This window comes from Cetorhinus maximus, unplaced genomic scaffold (genome assembly GCF_964194155.1).
Source record: "Cetorhinus maximus unplaced genomic scaffold, sCetMax3.hap1.1 HAP1_SCAFFOLD_2485, whole genome shotgun sequence".
Lineage (NCBI taxonomy): Eukaryota > Metazoa > Chordata > Chondrichthyes > Lamniformes > Cetorhinidae > Cetorhinus > Cetorhinus maximus.
The window spans coordinates 5,001-30,000 of record NW_027598423.1 but is presented as its reverse complement, the minus strand read 5'-3'; the positions used below and the strand labels follow the sequence as shown (position 1 = coordinate 30,000).

The following is a 25,000-nucleotide window of genomic DNA, read 5'->3' as shown; positions in this document are numbered from 1 at the left end:
AATGAGGAAAGGTTGAGCAGTTTGGGCCCTGTACCCATTGGAGTTTAGAAGAATGAGAGGCGATCTTACAAGACCATAAGACAGAGGAGCAGAAATTAGGCCATTCGGCCCATCGAGTCTGCTCCGCCATTCAATCATGGCTGATGAGTTTCTCAATCCCATTCTCCCGCCTTCTCCCTGTCACCTTTGATCCCCTCACCAATCATGAACCTATCTATCTCGGTCTTAAATACACTCAATGACCTGGCCTCCACAGCCTTCTGTGGCAATGAATTCCATAGATTCACCACTCTCTGGCTAAAGAAGTTTCTCCTCATCTCTGTTCTAAAAGGTCTTCCCTTTACTCTGAGGCTGTGCCCCACGGGTCCTAGTCTCTCCTACTAATGGAAACATCTTCCCCACGTCCACTCTATCCAGGCCTTTCAGTATTCTGTAAGTTTCAATCAGATCCCCCCCTCATCCTTCTAAACTCCATCGAGTATAGACCCAGAGTCCTCAAACGTTCCTCATATGTTAAGCCTTTCATTCCTGGGATCGTTCTCGTGAACCTCCCCTGGACCCTCTCCAGGACCAGCACATCCTTCCTGAGATACGGGGCCCAAAATTGCTCACAATATTCTAAATGTGGTCTGACCAGAGCCTTATAAAGCCTCAGCAGCACATCCCTGTTTTTATATTCTAGTCCTCTCCAAATAAATGCCAACATTGCATTTGCCTTCCTAACTACTGACTCAACCTGCAAGTTAACCTTAAGAGAATCCTGGACTAGGACTCCCAAGTCCCTTTCCACTCCAGATAGATAGAGAGAGAGACAGAGAAAGAGAGAGAGAGACAGGCAGAGAGATACAGTGAGAGAGGGACAGAGGGAGAGACAGAAGGGGAGAGATGGGGAGAGAGAAATAGAGTGAGAGAAAGGGTCAGTACACAGAGAGAGAGAGACAGAGAGAGAGACAGAGAGAGAGGCGGAGAGAGAGACAGAGAGAGAGACAGAGAGAGGCTGAGAGAGAGACTGAGAGAGAGAGAGAGACAGAGAGAGAGAGAGACAGAGAGAGAGACAGAGAGAGAGACAGAGAGACAGAGAGAGACAGAGAGACAGAGAGAGAGAGACAGAGAGAGACAGAGAGAGACAGAGAGAGACAGAGAGAGAGACAGAGAGAGAGACAGAGACAGGGAGAGAGAGAGAGAGACAGAGACAGAGACAGAGAGACAGAGAGAGAGACAGAGAGACAGAGAGAGAGACAGAGACAGAGAGAGACAGAGACAGGGAGAGAGAGAGACAGAGAGAGACAGAGAGACAGAGACAGAGAGACAGAGAGAGAGAGACAGGGAGAGAGAGAGAGACAGAGAGAGAGAGACAGAGAGAGAGAGACAGAGAGAGAGACAGAGAGAGAGACAGAGAGAGAGACAGAGAGAGAGACAGAGAGACAGAGAGAGAGACAGAGACAGAGAGAGACAGAGACAGGGAGAGAGAGAGACAGAGAGAGACAGAGAGACAGAGACAGAGAGACAGAGAGAGAGAGACAGGGAGAGAGAGAGAGACAGAGAGAGAGAGACAGAGAGAGAGAGACAGAGAGAGAGACAGAGAGAGAGACAGAGACAGAGAGAGAGACAGAGACAGAGAGAGAGACAGAGAGAGACGGAGAGAATGTGGAGATGGTTATTCCCGGGACAAAGTGGGGTTTGTCCGATGAGGAAAGGTTGAGCAGGTTGGGCCCTGTACCACTTGGAGTTTAGAAGAATGTGAGGTGATCTTATTGAAACATATCAGATCCTGAGGGGGAGAGGGGAGGGTGGAGGCTGAGGGGATGTTTACCCCCCTCGTGGGGGAATCTAGAACGAGGGGGGGCTGGAGAGACAGTTTCAGAATGAGGGGGTCTCCCATTGAAGACGGAGACGAGGAGGAATTTCTTCTCTCCGAGGGTGGTCAGTCTGTGGAATTCTCTCCCCCTCCGCCCCCAAAGAGAGCAGTGGGGGCCGGGGCGTTGAATATATTCGAGGCTGAGTTAGCAGGCTCAAGGGGCCGAATGGCCTCACTCCCGCCCCTATCGGTCGGGTTGCTATGGCCCAGGCCCTTAGGCCGAGAATGAAGCCTGGGCCTCTCCGGGCCCCAGGCTGACCGGCGAGGCTGGCCCTACCGTCGCAGGCCCGCTGGAGGCCGGAGTCCAGGGGGAGGATGTTCTTCTCCATCAGCTCGAGGGGTCCCGGCCGGTGAAGAATCTTCTCGCCCAGGTCGTCGGCCAAGCGGGGCCTCTTCAGGCCTGTCCGTGAGGGACTCGACGCTCCGTCTGCAGAGGGAGAGGGGGAGAAATACGGGGCGGTCAGAGGGCAGGACCAGAGAGCGACACCCGTCCCCATCAAACACTCCCAGGACAGGTACAGCACGGGGTTAGATACAGAGTAAAGCTCCCTCTACACTGTCCCCATCAAACACTCCCAGGACAGGTACAGCACGGGGTTAGATACAGAGTAAAGCTCCCTCTACACCGTCCCCATCAAACACTCCCAGGACAGGTACAGCACGGGGTTAGATACAGAGTAAAGCTCCCTCTACACTGTCCCCATCAAACACTCCCAGGACAGGTACAGCACGGGGTTAGATACAGAGTAAAGCTCCCTCTACACTGTCCCCATCAAACACTCCCAGGACAGGTACAGCACAGGGTTAGATACAGAGTAAAGCTCCCTCTACACCGTCCCCATCAAACACTCCCAGGACAGGTACAGCACGGGCTTAGATACGGAGAATGGGGGTGAGGGAGGGATTTGAACAGGAGGATGAGAATTGTATGGGGCTGGAGGAGGTTACAGAGATAGGGAGGGAGGGGTAGGTCAGTGAAAGTGATTTGGAAATGGGGATATTGGAATTGCTCCCAATTTATTTGCCTGCTCCTCCCTGAACAGCCCATCTAGACTCTGCCAATCCTGCTGCTTCCCTCCCCACTCTCCCAGTCCCTATCGGACATCCTGATTTGGTGATGGGTGAGTCTCGGAGAATCTTAATCACTCTCCCTCTCAAACCCAATCCACACACATTCACATCGCCAGTGAGCTGGAAGAAGATGGTCTCAAAAGACAGGTAAATATATACCCCCCGGTGCCAGTACTGAGGGAGTGCCGCACTGTCGGAGGGTCAGTACTGAGGGAGTGCCGCACTGTCGGAGGGTCAGTACTGAGGGAGTGCTGCACTGTCGGAGGGAGATGTATATACTCTAGGATTTGAGCTCCATAATCCAGGCCGACACTCCCCCCCGGTGCCTGTATGTGAAGGAGGGGTCTCTCGAGTATGGTGCGATCCCTCGAACGCGCTCCCAGGGTTCCTGTGAGTGTGATCTTACCCTGTAAGATGTCCATCTCCACGACTCTGGAGCGTTGCGGCCTGGTTTGCATCTTGTGTTTGGTAAAATCTTCCGTCTGTGAAAGGGGGACAAAGAAACATTTTAATTCCCATTGTGGCCTCTCCCTCAGCCTCCAAACTGTGGGACTCCCTCCCTCACTCCCTCAGCCTCCAAACTGTGGGACTCCCTCCATCACTCCCTCAGCCTCCAAACTGTGGGACTCCCTCCCTCACTCCCTCAGCCTCCAAACTGTGGGACTCCCTCCCTCCCTCAGCATCCAAACTGTGGGACTCCCTCCCTCCCTCAGTCTCCAAACTGTGGGACTCCCTCCCTCCCTCCCTCAGCCTCCAAACTGTGGGACTCACTCCCTCCCTCAGCCTCCAAACTGTGGGACTCCCTCCCTCCCTCAGTCTCCAAACTGTGGGACTCCCTCCCTCCCTCTGTCTCCAAACTGTGGGACTCCCTCCCTCCCTCAGCCTCCAAACTGTGGACTCCCTCCCTCCCTCAGCCTCCAAACTGTGGACTCCCTCCCTCCCTCAGCCTCCAAACTGTGGGACTACCTCCCTCCCTCAGTCTCCAAACTGTGGGACTCCCTCCCTCCCTCAGTCTCCAAACTGTGGGACTCCCTCCCTCACTCCCTCAGCCTCCAAACTGTGGGACTCCCTCCCTCCCTCCCTCAGCCTCCAAACTGTGGGACTCCCTCCCTCCTGAAGCTCAGGGGAATTGGACAGAGAAACACAGAGAAAGAGAGTGAGACAGACAGAGAGTGAGAGACACAGAGAGAGACAGAGAGAGAGATACAGAGAGACAGAGAGAGAGAGGGACCTATGTACAGAGAGAGACGGAGAGAGGCACAGAGACAGAGAGTAGAGAGATATAGAGAGAGAGAGAGACAGAAAGTGAGAGAAGAGGGAAAGACAGAGACAGACAAAGAGAGAGAGAATGTGAGAGAGACAAAGAGAGAGAGAGAGAGAGACCGACAGAGAGAGAGAGAGACAGAGAGAGAGAGATAGACACAGAGAGAGAGAGACAGAGAGAGAGAGTGAGAAGGAGAGATAGGGAGACAGAGAGAGAGACAGAGACAGAGGCAGGGAGACAGAGACAGACAGGGGGAGAGAGTCAGTGATAGAGACAGTGAGTCCAACACAAAGAGAGACACAGAGAGACAGGGAGGGAGAGACAGAGAGACTGAGAGAGAGAGAGAGACATATAGCGAAAGGGAGAGACAGAGGCAGAGAGAGAGAAGGAGAGACAGAGAGCGAGACAGACAGGTTGAGGGAGAGAGTTACAGAGAGAGAGAGAGACAGAGACAGAGGGAGCTAGAGAGGGAGAGTTATGGAGAGAGACAGAGAGAGACGGACGGAGAGAGAGAGAGATACAGAGAGAAACAGAGAGAGAGACAGAGACAGAGGGAGCTAGAGAGAGAGAGATACGGAGAGACAGAGAGAGAGACAGAGAGAGAGAGCGAGACAGGGAGAGAGAGACAGAGAGAGAGAGAGAGAGAGAGAGACAGAGAGAGAGACAGAGAGAGAGGGAGATACAGAGAGAAACAGAGACAGGGATAGAGACAGAGACAAACACACAGTGAGGGGGAGAGATAGAGACAGACACAGAGAGAGAGAGAGAAAGAAAGAGAGACAGAGTCAGGCACAGAGACAGAGAGAGCTAGAGAGAGAGAGAGAGATGGACTGAGAGAGACAGAGAGCGAGACAGACAGAGAAAGAGAGGCAGGGAGAGAGGCGGAGAGAGACAGAGAGAGACACAGGGAGGTTCACAGAGAGAGACAGGGAGAGAGAGAGACAGAGAGAGAGAGACACAGGGAGAGAGATACGGAGAGAGACAGAGAGAGGGACAGAGGGAGATAGACAGAGACAGAGAGAGACAGAGAGAGAGAGAGAGACACACAAGGAGAGTGAGAGAGAGAGACAGAGAGGGACAAAGAGAGAGAGACATAGAGAGAGACAGAGAGAGAGAGAGAGAGAGAGAGACAGAGAGAGAGAGACAGAGAGAGAGACAGAGAGAGAGACAGAGAGAGAGAAACAGAGAGAGAGAGACAGAGAGAGAGAGACAGAGAGATAGAGACACGCATAGAAAGAGAGAGAGAGGCAGATAGAGAGACAGAGACACAGAGATACAGATAGAGAGACACAGAGAGAGAAAAAGAGACTGAGACCCAGACGGACAGAGAGAGACAGAGAGAGAGAGAGAGAGAGAGACAGACGTAGAGAGAGAGAGACAGACAGACAAGAGAGACAGAGAGAGACAGAGGGATAGAGACACACAGAGAAAGAGAGAGAGAGAGAGACAGATAGAGAGACAGGGACACAGAGAGATACACAGAGAGACAGAGAGAGAGACACAGACAGACAGAGAGAGACACAGAGAGGGAGAAAGTGACTGAGACCCAGACAGAGGGAGAGACAAGGAGACAGAGATACAGAGAGAGATAGCGAGAGATACAGACACAGAGACAGAGAGAGAGACAGAGTGAAAGACACTGGGAGAGAGGGACAGAGGGACAGAGAGAGAGACAGGGAGAGAGACAGAGAGAGAGAAAGAGACTGAGACCCAGGCTGAGAGAGAGACAGAGATAAAGAGAGAGAGTGACAGAGAAGGAGAGAGACAGAGACAGAGAGTGACAGAGACAAAGAGAGACACAGGGATAGAGGCAGGGAGAGTCAAAGAGAGAGACACACACAGAGTGATGCAGGAACAGAGAGAGAGGCAGGCAGAGAGACAGCTGTTCCCCTTAGTTGAAGAGTCAGTCACGAGTGGACATAAGTTTAAGGTGAAGGGCAAGAGGTTTAGGGGGGATGTGAGGAAAACATTTTTACCCAGAGGGTGGTGACTGTCTGGAATGCGCTGCCTGGGAGTGTGGTGGAGGCAGGTTGCCTCACATTCTTTAAAAAGTACCTGGATGAGCAATTGGCACCTCATAAACATTCAAGGCTTTTGGGCCAAGTGCTGGTCAATGGGATTAGGGAGGTAGGTCAGGTGTTTCTCACATGTCGGTGCAGACTCGATGGTCCAAAGGGCCTCCTTAGCACTGTGTGATTCTGATATTCTGATTCTGTGACTCTGATTCTGTGATTCTGATTCTGTGATTCTGATCCTATGATTCTGATTCTGTGATTGTGATTCTGATTCTGTGATTCTGATTCTGTGATTCTGATCCTATGATTCTGATTCTGTGATTGTGATTCCGATTCTGTGATTCTGATTCTGTGATCCTGTTATTCCAATTCTCTGATTCTGTGATTGTGATTCTGTGATTGTGATTCTGTGATTGTGATTCTGTGATTGTGATTCTGTGATTCTGTGATTGTGATTCTATTATTGTGATTCTGTGATTCTAATCCTGGGATTCTGATTCTGTGATTCGGATTCTGTGATTCTGATTCCGTGATTCTGACTCTGTGAATCTGTGCTTCTGATCCGGTGATACTAATTCTGTGATTCTGATTCTGTGATTCTGATTCTGTGATTCTGATTTTGTGATTCTGATTCTGTGATTCTGATTCTGTGATTCTGATTCTGTGATTCTGATTCTGTGATACTGATTCTGTGATTCTGATATTCCGATTCCGTGACTCTGATTCCGTGACTCTGATTCCGTGATTCTGATTCTGTGATTCTGATTCTGTGATCCTGTGATTCCAATTCTCTGATTCTGTGATTCTGATTCTGTGATTCTGTGATTCTATTCCTGTGATTCTGATTTTGTGATTCTGATTTTGTGATTCTGATTCTGTGATTCTGTGATTCTGATTCTGTGATTCTGACTCTGTGGTTCTGATTCCGTGATTCTCATTCTGTGATTCTGATTCTGTGATTCTGATCCTGTGATTCTCATCCTGTCATTCTGTGATTCTAATTCTGTGATTCGGAGTCTGTGATTCTGATTCTATGACTCTGTGATTCTGATTCTGTGATTCTGATTCTGTGATTCTAATCCCGTGATTCTAATCCCGTGATTCTGATTTTGTGATTCTGATTCTGTGATTCTGATTCTGTGATACTGATTCTGTGATTCTGATATTCTGATTCTGTGACTCTGATTCTGTGATTCTCATTCCGTGACTCTGATTCTGTGATTCTGATTCTGTGATTCTGATTCTGCGATTCTGTGATTCTAATCCTGTGATTCTGATTTTGTGATTCTGATTTTGTGATTCTGATTTTGTGATTCTGATTCTGTGATTCTGTGATTCTGATTCTGTGATTCTGATTCTGTGGTTCGGATTCCGTGATTCTGATTCCGTGATTCTGATTCTGTGGTTCTTATCCTGTGATTCTGATTCTGTGATTCTGATTCTGTGGTTCTCATTCCGTGATTCTCATTCTGTGATTCTGATTCTGTGATTCTGATTCTGTGATTCTGATCCTGTGATTCTCATCCTGTGATTCTGTGATTCTAATTCTGTGATTCTGATTCTGTGATTCTGATTCTGTGATTCTGATTCTGTGATTCTGATTCTGTGATTCTGATTCTGTGATTCTGATTCTGTGATTCTGATTCTGTGAATCTGATTCTGTGATTCTAATCCCGTGATTCTAATCCCGTGATTCTGATTTTGTGATTCTGATTCTGTGATTCTGATGCTGTGATTCTGATTCTGTGATACTGATTCTGTGATTCTGATATTCTAATTCTGTGACTCTGATTCTGTGATTCTCATTCTGTGATTCTTATTATGTGACTGATTCTGTGATTCTGATTCTGTGATTCTGATTCTGTGAGTCTAATCCTGTGATTCTGATTCTGTGATTCTGATTCTGTGATTCTGATTCTGTGATTCTGTGATTCTGATTCTGTGATTCTAATCCCGTGATTCTAATCCCGTGATTCTAATCCCGTGATTCTGATTTTGTGATTCTGATTCTGTGATTCTGATTCTGTGAATCTGATTCTGTGATTCTAATCCCGCGATTCTGATTTTGTGATTATGATTTTGTGATTATGATTCTGTGATTCTGATTCCGTGATTCTGATTCTGTGATTCTAATCCTGTGATTCTGATTCTGTGATTCTGTGATTCTGATTCTGTGATACCAATCCCGTGATTCTGATTTTGTGTTTCTAATTTTGTGATTCTGATTTTGTGATTCTGATTCTGTGATTCTGATGCTGTGATTCTGATTCTGTGATTCTGATTCTGTGACTCTGATTCTGTGATTCTCATTCTGTGATTCTTATGTGACTGATTCTGTGATTCTGATTCTGTGATTCCGATTCTGTGATCCTGTGATTCCAATTCTCTGATTCTTTGATTCTGATTCTGTGATTCTGTGATTCTAATCCTGTGATTCTGATTCTGTGATTCTGATTTTGTGATTCTGATTCTGTGATTCTGATTCTGTGATTCTGATCCTGTGATTCTGATTCTGTGATTCTGTGATTCTAATTCTGTGATTCTGAGTCTGTGATTCTGATTCTGTGATTCTGTGATTCTAATCCTGTGATTATGATTCTGTGATTCTGATTACGTGATTCTGATTCCGTGATTCTGTGATTCTGATTCTGCGATTCTGATCCTGTGATTCCGATCCTGTGATTCTGATTCTGTAATTCTAATTCTGTGATTCAGAGTCTGTGATTCTGATTCTACGACTCTGTGATTCTGATTCTGTGATTCTGATTCTGTGATTCTGATTCTGTGATTCTGATTCCGTGATTCTGTGATTCTGATTCTGTGATTCTGATTCTGCGAATCTGATTCTGTGATTCTGATTCTGTGATTCTGCTTCTGTGATCCTAATCCTGTGATCATGATTCTGTGATTCTGATTCTGTGATTCTGTGAGTCTAATCCTGTGATTCTGATTCTGTGATTCTTATTCTGTGATTCTGATTCTGTGATTCTGATTCTGTGATTCTGATTCTGTGATTCTGATTCTGTGATTCTGATTCCGTGACTCTGTGATTCTGATTCTGTGATTCTGATTCTGTGATTCTGATTCTGTGATTCTTATTCTGTGATTCTGATTCCGTGATTATGATTCTGTGATTCTGTGATTATAATCCTGTGATTCTGATTCTGTGATTCTGATTCTGTGATTCTGATTCCATGATTTTGTGATTCTAATTCTGCGACTCTAATCCTGTGATTCTGATTCTGTGATTCTGATTCTGTGATTCAGATTCCGTGATTCTGTGATTCTTATTCTGCGATTCTGATTCTGTGATTCTGATTCTGTGATTCTAATCCTGTGATTCTGATTCTGTGATTCTAATTCTGTGATTCTGAGTCTGTGATTCTGATTCTATGACTCTGTGATTCTGATTCTGTGATTCTGATTCTGTAAATCTGTGAGTCTAATCCTGTGATTCTGATTCTGTGATTCTTATTCTGTGATTCTGATTACGTGATTCTGATTCTGTGATCCTGTGATTCTGATTCTGTGACACTTATTCTGTGATTCTGATTCTGTGATTCTGATTCTGTGATTCTAATCCTGTGATTCTGATTTTGTGATTCTGATTCTGTGATTCTGATTCCGTGATTCTGATTCTGTGATTCTGATCCTGTGATTCTGATCCTGTGATTGTGTGATTCTAATTCTGTGATTCTGAGTCTGTAATTCTGATTCTATGACTCTGTGATTCTTATTCTGTGATTCTGATTCCGTGATTCTGATTCCGTGATTCTGATTCTGTGATTCTAATCCTGTGATTCTGATTCTGTGATTCTGATTCTGTAAATCTGTGAGTCTAATCCTGTGATTCTGATTCTGTGATTCTTATTCTGTGATTCTGATTACGTGATTCTGATTCTGTGATCCTGTGATTCTGATTCTGTGACACTGATTCTGTGATTCTGATTCTGTGATTCTGATTCTGTGATTCTGATTCCGTGATTCTGATTCTGTGATTCTGATTCTATGACTCTGTGATTCTGATTCTGTGATTCTGATTCCGTGATTCTGATTCCGTGATTCTGAGTCTGTGATTCTGATTCTATGACTCTGCGATTCTGATTCGGTGATTCTGATTCTATGATTCTGTGAGTCTAATCCTGTGATTCTGATTCTGTGATTCTGATTACGTGATTCTGATTCTATGATTCTGTGAGTCTAATCCTGTGAATCTGATTCTGTGATTCTGATTCCGTGATTCTGTGATTCTGATTCTGCGATTCTGATTCTGTGATTCTGATTCTGTGATTTTGATTCTGTGATCCTGATTCCGTGATTCTGATTCTGCGAATCTGATTCTGTGATTCTGATTCTGTGATCCTAATCCTGTGATCCTGATTCTGTGATTCTAATTCTGTGATTCTTATTCTGTGATTCTGATTCCGTGATTATGATTATGTGATTCTGTGATTCTAATCCTGTGGTTCTGATTCTGTGATTCTGATTCTGTGATTCTGATTCCATGATTCTGTGATTCTGATTCTGCGACTCTAATCCTGTGATTCTGATTCTGTGATTCCGATTCTGTGATTCCAATTCTGTGATTCTGATTCTGTGATTCTAATTCTGTGATTCTGAGTCTGTGATTCTGATTCTATGACTCTGTGATTCTGATTCTGTGATTCTGGTTCTGTGATTCTGTGAGACTAATCCTGTGATTCTGATTCTGTGATTTTTATTCTGTGATTCTTATTACGTGATTCTGATTCTGTGATCCTGTGATTCTGATTCTGTGATTCTGATTCTGTGATTCTGATTCTGTGATTCTGTGATTCTGATTCTGATTCCGTGATTCTGATTCTGTGATTCTGATTCTGTGATTCTGATTCTGTGATTCTGATTTTGTGATTCTGATTCCGTGATTCTGATTCTGTGATTCTGATGCTGTGATTCTGATGCTGTGATTCTGATCCTGTGATTCTGTGATTCTAATTCTGTGATTCGGAGTCTGTGATTCTGATTCTATGACTCTGTGATTCTGATTCTGTGATTCTGATTCTGTGAGTCTAATTCTGTGATTCTGATTCTGTGATTCTTATTCTGTGATTCTGATTCCGTGATTCTGATTCTGTGATTCTGTGATTCTAATCCTGTGATTCTGATTCTGTGATTCTGATTCTGTGAGTCTGATTCCGTGATTCTGTGATTCTGATTCTGTGATTCTGATTCTGTGACTCTGATTCTGTGTTTCTGATTCTGTGATTCCTATTCTCTGATTCTGTGATTATGATTCTGTTATTCTGAGTCTGTGATTCTGATTCTGTGATTCTCTTTCTGTGATTCTGATTCTGTGATTCTAATCCTGTGATTCTGATTCAGTGATTCTGATTTTGTAATTCTGATTCTGTGATTCTGATTCTGTGATTCTCTTTCTGTGATTCTGATTCTGTGATTTTAATCCTGAGTTTCTGATTCTGTGATTCTGATTCTGTGGTTCTGATTCTGTGATTCTGTGATTCTAATCCTGTGATTCTGATTCAGGGATTCTGATTTTGTGATTCTGATTCTGTGATTCTGATTCTGTGATTCTCTTTCTGTGATTCTGATTCTGTGATTCTAATCCTGTGATTCTGATTCAGTGGTTCTGATTTTGTGATTCTGATTCTGTGATTCTCTTTCTGTGATTCTGATTCTGTGATTTTAATCCTGAGTTTCTGATTCCATGATTCTGATTCTGTGATCCTGATCCTGTAATTCTGATGCTGTGATTCTGTGATTCAGATTCTGTGATTCAGATTCTGTGATTCTAATCCTGTGATTCAGATTATGTAATTCTTATTCTGTGATTCTGATTCTGTGATTCTGATTCCGTGATTCTGATTCTGTGATTCTGTGATTCTAATCCTGTGATTCTGATTCTGTGATTCTGATTCTGTGATTCTGTGATTCTGATCCTGCAATTCTAATTCTGTGAATCTCATTCTGTCATGCTGATTATGTGATTCTAATCCTGTGATTCTGATTCTGTGATTCTGTTTCTGTGATTCTGATCATGTGAATCTGTGATTCTGATTCTGTGATACTGATTCTGTGACTCTGATTCTGTTATTCTGATTCTGTGATTATGATTCTGATTCTTTGATCCTGTGATTCCGATTCTCTGATTCTGTCATTCTGATTCTGTGATTCTAATCCTGTGATTCTGATTCTGTGATTCTGTGATACTGATTCTGTGATACTGATTCTGTGATTCTGATTCTGTGATTCTGATTCTGTGATTCTGATCCTGTGATTCTGATTCTGTGATTCTGATCCTGTGATTCTGATTTTGTGATCCTGGTTCTGTGATTCTGATTCTGTGATTCTGATTCTGTTATTCTGATTCTGTGATTCTGATTCTTTGATCCTGTGATTCCAATTCTCTGATTCTGTGATTCTGTGATACTGATTCTGTGATACTGATTCTGTGATTCTGATTCTGTGATTCTGATTCTGTGATTCTGATCCTGTGATTCTGATTCTGTGATACTGATTCTGTGATACTGATTCTATAACTCTGATTCTGTGACTCTGATTCTGTGATTCTGATTCTGTGATTCTGATTCTGTGATTCTGATTCTTTGATCCTGTGATTCCGATTCTCTGATTCTGTGATTCTGATCCTGTGATTCTGATTCTGTGATTCTGATCCTGTGATTCTGATTTTGTGATCCTGGTTCTGTGATTCTGATTCTGTGATTCTGATTCTGTTATTCTGATTCTGTGATTCTGATTCTTTGATCCTGTGATTCCAATTCTCTGATTCTGTGATTCTGTGATACTGATTCTGTGATACTGATTCTGTGATTCTGATTCTGTGATTCTGATTCTGTGATTCTGATCCTGTGATTCTGATTCTGTGATACTGATTCTGTGATACTGATTCTATAACTCTGATTCTGTGACTCTGATTCTGTGATTCTGATTCTGTGATTCTGATTCTGTGATTCTGATTCTGTGATTCTGATTCTTTGATCCTGTGATTCCGATTCTCTGATTCTGTGATTCTGATTCTATGACTCTGTGATTCTGATTCTGTGATTCTGTGATTCTAATCCCGTGGTTCCGATTCTGTGATTCTTATTCTGTTATTCTGATACTGTAATTCTGATTCTGTGATTCCGTGATTCTGATTCTGTGATTCTGATACTATGACTCTGTGATTCTGATTCTGTGATTCTGTGATTCTAATCCTGTGATTCTGATTCTGTGATTCTGATTCTGTGAGTCTGATTCCGTGATTCTGTGATTCTGATTCTGTGATTCTGATTCTGTGACTCTGATTCTGTGTTTCTGATTCTGTGATTCCTATTCTCTGATTCTGTGATTATGATTCTGTTATTCTGAGTCTGTGATTCTGATTCTGTGATTCTCTTTCTGTGATTCTGATTCTGTGATTCTAATCCTGTGATTCTGATTCAGTGATTCTGATTTTGTAATTCTGATTCTGTGATTCTGATTCTGTGATTCTCTTTCTGTGATTCTGATTCTGTGATTTTAATCCTGAGTTTCTGATTCTGTGATTCTGATTCTGTGGTTCTGATTCTGTGATTCTGTGATTCTAATCCTGTGATTCTGATTCAGGGATTCTGATTTTGTGATTCTGATTCTGTGATTCTGATTCTGTGATTCTCTTTCTGTGATTCTGATTCTGTGATTCTAATCCTGTGATTCTGATTCAGTGGTTCTGATTTTGTGATTCTGATTCTGTGATTCTCTTTCTGTGATTCTGATTCTGTGATTTTAATCCTGAGTTTCTGATTCCATGATTCTGATTCTGTGATCCTGATCCTGTAATTCTGATGCTGTGATTCTGTGATTCAGATTCTGTGATTCTAATCCTGTGATTCAGATTCTGTAATTCTTATTCTGTGATTCTGATTCTGTGATTCTGATTCCGTGATTCTGATTCTGTGATTCTGTGATTCTAATCCTGTGATTCTGATTCTGTGATTCTGATTCTGTGATTCTGTGATTCTGATCCTGCAATTCTAATTCTGTGAGTCTCATTCTGTCATGCTGATTATGTGATTCTAATCCTGTGATTCTGATTCTGTGATTCTGATTCTGTGATTCTGTGATTCTGATCCTGCAATTCTAATTCTGTGAATCTCATTCTGTCATGCTGATTATGTGATTCTAATCCTGTGATTCTGATTCTGTGATTCTGTTTCTGTGATTCTGATCATGTGAATCTGTGATTCTGATTCTGTGATACTGATTCTGTGACTCTGATTCTGTTATTCTGATTCTGTGATTATGATTCTGATTCTTTGATCCTGTGATTCCGATTCTCTGATTCTGTCATTCTGATTCTGTGATTCTAATCCTGTGATTCTGATTCTGTGATTCTGTGATACTGATTCTGTGATACTGATTCTGTGATTCTGATTCTGTGATTCTGATTCTGTGATTCTGATCCTGTGATTCTGATTCTGTGATTCTGATCCTGTGATTCTGATTTTGTGATCCTGGTTCTGTGATTCTGATTCTGTGATTCTGATTCTGTTATTCTGATTCTGTGATTCTGATTCTTTGATCCTGTGATTCCAATTCTCTGATTCTGTGATTCTGTGATACTGATTCTGTGATACTGATTCTGTGATTCTGATTCTGTGATTCTGATTCTGTGATTCTGATCCTGTGATTCTGATTCTGTGATACTGATTCTGTGATACTGATTCTATAACTCTGATTCTGTGACTCTGATTCTGTGATTCTGATTCTGTGATTCTGATTCTTTGATCCTGTGATTCCGATTCTCTGATTCTGTGATTCTGATCCTGTGATTCTGATTCTGTGATTCTGATCCTGTGATTCTGATTTTGTGATCCTGGTTCTGTGATTCTGATTCTGTGATTCTGATTCTGTTATTCTGATTCTGTGATTCTGATTCTTTGATCCTGTGATTCCAATTCTCTGATTCTGTGATTCTGTGATACTGATTCTGTGATACTGATTCTGTGATTCTGATTCTGTGATTCTGATTCTGTGATTCTGATTCTGTGATTCTGATTCTGTGATACTGATTCTGTGATACTGATTCTATAACTCTGATTCTGTGACTCTGATTCTGTGATTCTGATTCTGTGATTCTGATTCTGTGATTCTGATTCTGTGATTCTGATTCTTTGATCCTGTGATTCCGATTCTCTGATTCTGTGATTCTGATTCTATGACTCTGTGATTCTGATTCTGTGATTCTGTGATTCTAATCCCGTGGTTCCGATTCTGTGATTCTTATTCTGTTATTCTGATACTGTAATTCTGATTCTGTGATTCCGTGATTCTGATTCTGTGATTCTGATACTATGACTCTGTGATTCTGATTCTGTGATTCTGTGATTCTAATCCTGTGATTCTGATTCTGTGATTCTGATTCAGTTATTCTGATACTGAAATTCTGATTCTGTGATTCTAATCCTGTGATTCTGATTCTGTGATTCTGATTGCGTGATTAAGATTCTGTGATTCTAATCCTGTGATTCTGATTCTGTGATTCTGATTCTGTGATTCTGAATCCGTGATTCTGTGATTCTGATTCTGTGACCCTGTGATTCTGATTCTGTGATTCTGATTCTGTGATTCTGATCCTGTGATTCTGATCCTGTGATTCTGATTCTGTGATACTGATTCTGTGATTCTGATTCTGTGATTCTGATTCTGTGATTCTGATTCTGTGATTCCATGATTCTGATTCTGTGATCCTGATCCTGTAATTCTGATGCTGTGATTCTGTGATTCAGATTCTGAGATTCTGATTCTGTGATTCTGTGATTCTAATCCCGTGGTTCCGATTCTGTGATTCTTATTCTGTTATTCTGATTCTGTGATTCTGATTCTGTGATTCCGTGATTCTGATTCTGTGATTCTGATACTATGACTCTGTGATTCTGATTCTGTGATTCTGTGATTCTAATCCTGTGGTTCTGATTCTGTGATTCTGATTCTGTTATTCTGATACTGAAATTCTGATTCTGTGATTCTGTGATTCTAATCCTGTGATTCTGATTCTGTGATTCTGATTCTGTGATTCTGATTGCGTGATTAAGATTCTGTGATTCTAATCCTGTGATTCTGATTCTGTGATTCTGATTCTGTGATTCTGAATCCGTGATTCTGTGATTCTGATTCTGTGACCCTGTGATTCTGATCCTGTGATTCTGATCCTGTGATTCTGATCCTGTGATTCTGATCCTGTGATTCTGATTCTGTGATTCTGATTCTGTGATTCCATGATTCTGATTCTGTGATCCTGATCCTGTAATTCTGATGCTGTGATTCTGTGATTCAGATTCTGAGATTCTGATTCTGTGATTCTAATCCTGTGATTCTGATTCTGTAATTCTTATTCTGTGATTCTGATTCTGTGATTCTGATTCCGTGATTCTGATTCCGTGATTCTGATTCTGTGATTCTAATCCTGTGATTCTAATCCTGTGATTCTGATTCTGTGATTCTGATTCTGTGATTCTGATTCTGAAATTCTAATTCTGTGAATCTGATTCTGTCATTCTGATTATGTGATTCTAATCCTGTGATTCTGATTCTGTGATTCTGATCATGTGAATCTGTGATTCTGATTCTGTGATACTGATTCTGTGATACTGATTCTGTGATTCTGTGATTCTGATTCAGTGATTCTGATTCTGTGATTCTGATTCTGTGATTCTGTTATTCTGATTCTTTGGTTCTGTGATTCCGATTCTCTGATTCTGTGATTCTGTGATACTGATTCTGTGATACTGATTCTGTGATACTGATTCTGTGATTCTGATTCTGTGATTCTGATCCTGTGATTCTGATTCTGTGATACTGATTCTGTGATACTGATTCTATAACTCTGATTCTGTGACTCTGATTCTGTGATTCTGATTCTGTGATTCTGATTCTGTGATTCTGATTCTTTGATCCTGTGATTCCGATTCTCTGATTCTGTGATTCTGATTCTATGACTCTGTGATTCTGATTCTGTGATTCTGTGATTCTAATCCCGTGGTTCCGATTCTGTGATTCTTATTCTGTTATTCTGATACTGTAATTCTGATTCTGTGATTCCGTGATTCTGATTCTGTGATTCTGATACTATGACTCTGTGATTCTGATTCTGTGATTCTGTGATTCTAATCCTGTGGTTCTGATTCTGTGATTCTGATTCTGTTATTCTGATACTGAAATTCTGATTCTGTGATTCTAATCCTGTGATTCTGATTCTGTGATTCTGATTGCGTGATTAAGATTCTGTGATTCTAATCCTGTGATTCTGATTCTGTGATTCTGATTCTGTGATTCTGATTCTGTGATTCTGAATCCGTGATTCTGTGATTCTGATTCTGTGACCCTGTGATTCTGATCCTGTGATTCTGATTCTGTGATTCTGATCCTGTGATTCTGATCCTGTGATTATGATCCTGTGATTCTGATTCTGTGATTCTGATTCTGTGATTCTGATTCTGTGATTCTGATTCTGTGATTCCATGATTCTGATTCTGTGATCCTGATCCTGTAATTCTGATGCTGTGATTCTGTGATTCAGATTCTGAGATTCTGATTCTGTGATTCTGTGATTCTAATCCCATGGTTCCGATTCTGTGATTCTTATTCTGTTATTCTGATTCTGTGATTCTGATTCTGTGATTCCGTGATTCTGATTCTGTGATTCTGATACTATGACTCTGTGATTCTGATTCTGTGATTCTGTGATTCTAATCCTGTGGTTCTGATTCTGTGATTCTGATTCTGTTATTCTGATACTGAAATTCTGATTCTGTGATTCTGTGATTCTGATTCTGTGATTCTGATTCTGTGATTCTGATTGCGTGATTAAGATTCTGTGATTCTAATCCTGTGATTCTGATTCTGTGATTCTGATTCTGTGATTCTGAATCCGTGATTCTGTGATTCTGATTCTGTGACCCTGTGATTCTGATCCTGTGATTCTGATCCTGTGATTCTGATCCTGTGATTCTGATCCTGTGATTCTGATTCTGTGATTCTGATTCTGTGATTCCATGATTCTGATTCTGTGATCCTGATCCTGTAATTCTGATGCTGTGATTCTGTGATTCAGATTCTGAGATTCTGATTCTGTGATTCTAATCCTGTGATTCTGATTCTGTAATTCTTATTCTGTGATTCTGATTCTGTGATTCTGATTCCGTGATTCTGATTCTGTGATTCTAATCCTGTGATTCTGATTCTGTGATTCTGATTCTGTGATTCTGATTCTGAAATTCTAATTCTGTGAATCTGATTCTGTCATTCTGATTATGTGATTCTAATCCTGTGATTCTGATTCTGTGATTCTGATTCTGTGATTCTGAGATACTGATTCTGTGATACTGATTCTGTGATTCTGTGATTCTGATTCAGTGATTCTGATTCTGTGATTCTGTTATTCTGATTCTTTGATTCTCTTTCTGTGATTCTGCTTCTGTGATTCTGATTCTGTGATTTTAATCCTGAGTTTCTGATTCTGTGATTCTGATTCTGTGGTTCTGATTCCATGATTCTGATTCTGTGATCCTGATCCTTTAATTCTGATGCTGTGATTCTGTGATTCATATACTGTGATTCTGATTCTGTGATTCTAATCCTGTGATTCTGATTCTGTGATTCTGATTCTGTGAATCTGATTCCGTGATTCTGATTCTGTAATTCTGTGATTCTAATCCTGTGATTCTGATTCTGTGATTCTGATTCTTTGATCCTGTGATTCCGATTCTCTGATTCTGTGATTCTGATTCTATGACTCTGTGATTCTGATTCTGTGATTCTGTGATTCTAATCCCGTGGTTCCGATTCTGTGATTCTTATTCTGTTATTCTGATACTGTAATTCTATTTCTGTGATTCCGTGATTCTGATTCTGTGATTCTGATACTATGACTCTGTGATTCTGATTCTGTGATTCTGTGATTCTAATCCTGTGGTTCTGATTCTGTGATTCTTATTCTGTTATTCTGATACTGAAATTCTGATTCTGTGATTCTGTGATTCTAATCCTGTGATTCTGATTCTGTGATTCTTATTCTGTGATTCTGATTCCGTGATTAAGATTCTGTGATTCTAATCCTGTGATTCTGATTCTGTGATTCTGATTCTGTGATTCTGAATCCGTGATTCTGTGATTCTGATTCTGTGACCCTGTGATTCTGATCCTGTGATTCTGATTCTGTGATTCTGATCCTGTGATTCTGATCCTGTGATTCTGATTCTGTGATTCTGATTCTGTGATTCTGATTCTGTGATTCTGATTCTGTGATTCCATGATTCTGATTCTGTGATCCTGATCCTGTAATTCTGATGCTGTGATTCTGTGATTCTGATTCTGTGATTCTGATTCTGTGATTCTGATTCTGTGATTCTGATTCTGCAATTCTAATTCTGTGAATCTGATTCTGTCATTCTGATTATGTGATTCTAATCCTGTGATTCTGATTCTGTGATTCTGATTCTGTGATTCTGATCATGTGAATCTGTGATTCTGATTCTGTGATACTGATTCAGTGATTCTGATTCTGTGATTCTGATTCTGTGATTCTGATTCTGTGATTCTGTTATTCTGATTCTTTGATTCTCTTTCTGTGATTCTGCTTCTTTGATTCTGATTCTGTGATTTTAATCCTGAGTTTCTGATTCTGTGATTCTGATTCTGTGGTTCTGATTCCATGATTCTGATTCTGTGATCCTGATCCTGTAATTCTGATGCTGTGATTCTGTGATTCAGATTCTGTGATTCTGATTCTATGATTCTAATCCTGTGATTCTGATTCTGTGATTCTGATTCTGTGATTCTGATTCTGTGAATATGATTCCGTGATTCTGATTCTGTGATTCCGTGATTCTAATCCTGTGATTCTGATTCTGTGATTCTGATTCTGCAATTATAATTCTGTGAATCTGATTCTGTCATTCTGATTATGTGATTCTAATCCTGTGATTCTCATTCTGTGATTCTGATTCTGTGATTCTGATCATGTGAATCTGTGATTCTGTGACTCTGATTCTGTTATTCTGATTCTGTGATTCTGTTTTGTGATTCTGATTCTTTGATCCTGTGATTCCGATTCTCTGATTCTGTGATTCTGATTCTGTGATTCTGATTCTATGACTCTCTGATTCTGATTCTGTGATTCTGATTCTGTGATTCTGATTCTGTGATTCTGATTCAGTGATTCTGATTCAGTGATTCTGATTCAGTGATTCTGATTCTGTGATTCTGATTCTGTGATTCTTATTCTGTGATTCTGATTCTGTGATTCTCTTTCTGTGATTCTGCTTCTGTGATTCTCTTTCTGTGATTCTGATTCTGTGATTTTAATCCTGGGTTTCTGATTCTGTGACTCTGATTCTGTGGTTCTGATTCCATGATTCTGATTCTGTGATCCTGATCCTGTAATTCTGATGCTGTGATTCTGTGATTCAGATTCTGTGATTCTGATTCTGTGATTCTAATCCTGTGGTTCTGATTCTGTAATTCTTATTCTGTGATTCTGATTCTGTGATTCTGATTCCGTGATTCTGATTCTGTGATTCTGTGATTCTAATCCTGTGATTCTGATTCTGTAATTCTTATTCTGTGATTCTGATTCTGTGATTCTGATTCCGTGATTCTGATTCTGTGATTCTGTGATTCTAATCCTGTGATTCTGATTCTGCAATTATAATTCTGTGAATCTGATTCTGTCATTCTGATTATGTGATTCTAATCCTGTGATTCTCATTCTGTGATTCTGATTCTGTGATTCTGATCATGTGAATCTGTGATTCTGATTCTGTGATACTGATTCTGTGATACTGATTCTGTGATACTGATTCTGTGATACTGATTCTGTGACTCTGATTCTGTTATTCTGATTCTGTGATTCTGTTTTGTGATTCTGATTCTTTGATCCTGTGATTCCGATTCTCTGATTCTGTGATTCTGATTCTGTGATTCTTATTCTGTTATTCTGTTCTGTGATTCTGATTCTGTGATTCTGTTATTCTGATTCTTTGATTCTCTTTCTGTGATTCTGCTTCTGTGATTCTCTTTCTGTGATTCTGATTCAGTGATTTTAATCCTGAGTTTCTGATTCTGTGACTCTGATTCTGTGGTTCTGATTCCATGATTCTGATTCTGTGATCCTGATCCTGTAATTCTGATGCTGTGATTCTGTGATTCAGATTCTGTGATTCTAATCCTGTGATTCAGATTCTGTAATTCTTATTCTGTGATTCTGATTCTGTGATTCTGATTCCGTGATTCTGATTCTGTGATTCTAATCCTGTGATTCTGATTCTGTGATTCTGATTCTGTGATTCTGTGATTCTGATTCTGCAATTCTAATTCTGTGAATCTGATTCTGTCATTCTGATTATGTGATTCTAATCCTGTGATTCTGATTCTGTGATTCTGATTCCGTGATTCTGATCCTGTGATCCTGATTCTGTGATTCTGATTCTGTGATTCTGATTCTGTGATTCTGATTCTGTGATTCTGATTCTGTGGTTCTGATTCTGTTTTTCTTATTCTGTTATTCTGATTCTGTGATTCTGATTCTGTGATCCCGATTCTGTGATTCTGATTCTGTGATTCTGATTCTGTGGTTCTGATTCTGTTTTTCTTATTCTGTTATTCTGATTCTGTGATTCTGATGCTGTGATTCTGATTCTGTGATTCTGATCCTGTGATCCTGATCCTCTGATTCAGCGATTCTGTGATTCTGATTCTGTGATTCTGTGATTTTGATTTTGTGATTCTGATTCTGTGATTTTGATCCTGTGATACTGATTCTGTGATTCTGATCCTGTGATCCTGATTTTGTGATTCTGATTCTGTGATTCTGTGGCTCTGATTCTGTTTTTCTTATTCTGTTATTCTGATTCTGTGATTCTGAATCCGTGATTCTGTGATTATGATTCTGTGATTCTGATTCTGTGATTCTGATCCTGTAATTCTGATCCTGTGATTCTGACTCTGTGAATCTGATCCTGTGATCCTGATTTTGTGATTCTGATTCTGTGATTCTGATTCTGTGATTCTGACTCTGTGAATCTGATCCTGTGATCCTGATTTTGTGATTCTGATTCTGCGATTCTGATTCTGAGTCTGTGATTCTCTTCCTGTGATTCTGATCCTGTGATTCTGATCCTGTGATCCTGATTCTGTGATTCTGATTCAATGATTCTGTGATTCTGATTCTGTGATTTTGATTTTGTGATTCTGATTCTGTGATTCTGATCCTGTGATCCTGATTCTGAGATCCTGATTCTGTGATTCTGTGGTTCTGATTCTGTTTTTCTTATTCTGTTATTCTGATTCTGTGATTCTGAATCCATGATTCTGTGATTATGATTCTGTGATTCTGATTCTGTGATTCTGATTCTGTAATTCTGATCCTGTGATTCTGACTCTGTGAATCTGATCCTGTGATCCTGATTTTGTGATTCTGATTCTGTGATTCTGTGATTCTGATCCTGTGATTCTGATCCTGTGATTCTGATCCTGTGATCCTGATTCTGTGATTCTGATTCAATGATTCTGTGATTCTGATTCTGTGATTTTGATTTTGTGATTCTGATTCTGTGATTCTGATTCTGTGATTCTGATCCTGTGATCCTGATTCTGAGATCCTGATTCTGTGATTCTGTGGTTCAGATCCTGTGATTCTGATTTTGTGATTCTGATCCTGTGATTCTGTGATTCTGACTCTGTGATTCTGATTCTGTGCTTCTGTGATTCTGATTATGTGATTCTGTGATTCTGTAATTGTGATTCTGATTCTGTGATTCTGATTCTGTGATTCTGTGATTCTGATTCTGTAATTGCGATTCTGTAATTCTAATTCTGTGATATTGTGATTTTGATTCTGTGATTCTGATTCTGATTCTGTGATTTTGATTCTGTGAGGTGTTATTACATTTCTCACCTGCTCTCTCGGGTGGGTTTTAAGGACCACACGGCCGCGGTTGGAAGAGTGTCCAGGAAGTGGGGTGGGGTGGGGGGGGGGGTGGGGTGCGGTGGCAAATCTGGCCGGTGCAGTGGGAGCACCGCCATTTATCCCTCCGCCAGCCTCTCTAAGATGGGCAGGTGACCCGGGTCATGGCTGCTGGTGGGATCCTGCTGTGCACCAATGGTCTGCAATGCTTCCAGCATCGTAACAGTGAGGACGCTTCACGAAAACTCCCCCGCTGAATGCTGGGGGGCGCTGACGTACTGCAGGGCAGGATTCTAGCGGGGGGAGGGGGAGGAGGAGGAGGGAGACGACAGGTGCTAGAGAAAGCTCAGTGCTTCGATCGACGGGACAGTACAAAGGGCGGGAGGAAAGTTCTGCCCAATTCCGCCCTCTCCACATGGTTCAAGCTTTCCAGTCACACCCACCCGGTCCCTCCCTCGGCAAGAAAACCCAATGACTCACCTTCACTTCATCCAGGCCACGCGGCTGACCATAGAAATGTGAGGGGCTCTTCAGAGCTGTCAGGGGGCAAAAGCACAGAGATTAAACCAGCATCGGACACGGGCATGTCCATGTCCGGGCAGTGTAGAGGGAGCTTTACCCTGTATCTGACCCCGTGCTGTACCTGTCCTGGGAGTGTTTGATGGGGACAGTGTAGAGGGTGCTTTACTCTGTATCTAACCCCGTGCTGTACCTGTCCTTGGAGTGTTTGATGGGGACAGTGTAGAGGGAGATTTACTCTGTATCTAACCCCGTGCTGTACCTGTCCTGGGGAGTGTTTGATGGGGACAGTATAGAGGGAGATTTACTCTGTATCTAACCCCGTGCTGTACCTGTCCTGGGAGTATTTGATGGGGACAGTGTAGAGGGAGATTTACTCTGTATCTAACCCCGTGCTGTACCTGTCCTGGGAGTGTTTGATGGAGACAGTGTAGAGGGAGATTTACTCTGTATCTAACCCCGTGCTGTACCTGTCCTGGGAGTGTTTGATGGGGACAGTGTAGAGGGAGATTTACCCTGTATCTAACCCCGTGCTGTACCTGTCCTGGGAGTGTTTGATGGGGACAGTGTAGAGGGAGATTTACTCTGTATCTAACCCCGTGCTGTACCTGTCCTGGGAGTGTTTGATGGGGACAGTGTGGAGGGAGCTTTACTCTGTATCTAACCCCGTGCTGTACCCGTCCTGGGGAGTGTTTGATGGGGACAGTGTAGAGGGAGCTTTACTCTGTATCTAACCCCGTGCTGTACCTGTCCTGGGAGTGTTTGATGGGGACGGTGTAGAGGGAGCTTTACTCTGTATCTAACCCCATGCTGTACCTGTCCTGGGAGTGTTTGATGGGGACGGTGTAGAGGGAGCTTTACTCTGTATCTAACCCCGTGCTGTACCTGTCCTGGGAGTGTTTGATGGGGACGGTGTAGAGGGCGTTTTACTCTGTTTCTAACCACGTGCTGTACCTGTCCCGGGAGTGTTTGGGAGGAGAATGTCTCCGCGTGAATTTGCTGCCAATCAGTGAAGTGTATGCTTCCCCCACCCCTCCCTATGTTAAACCTGGTTTCTCACGTGGCATGATTCCCTGCTCAGCGAGCTGCTCCCGAGTCCTACGGTGTTGTAGCCTTAACTGGAGAACTGTGGAGAGAACAGAAGGAACTCAGACTCAATGGTGGAATTCCATGGAGCTCCATAATCCAGGCCGACACTCCCCCCGGTGCCAGTACTGAGGGAGTGCTGCACTGTCAGATATGACCACGCTCTATGTTGGATGGAAAATTTCTCACTGCCAAACTTTTAAAATTCATTCACAGGGATGTGGGCGACTCCGGCCGGGCCCAGC

At 42.0% G+C, this 25,000-nt stretch overlaps 1 protein-coding gene across 1 annotated transcript in view; it reads right to left on the bottom strand.

Moving 5' to 3' along the window:
- Positions 1–23,686, bottom strand: part of LOC144677371 (myocardin-like) — a gene marked incomplete at both ends in the record, with an annotated part of 37,501 nt that extends 13,815 nt beyond the window's left edge. Inside the window, 3 exons of the mRNA XM_078537507.1 lie at positions 2,136–2,285; positions 3,336–3,411; positions 23,631–23,686. Of these exons, the coding sequence (XP_078393633.1) occupies positions 2,136–2,285; positions 3,336–3,411; positions 23,631–23,686 (282 nt within the window). The remainder of the gene's footprint in view (positions 1–2,135; positions 2,286–3,335; positions 3,412–23,630) is intronic.
- Positions 23,687–25,000: the final 1,314 nt, after the last annotated feature.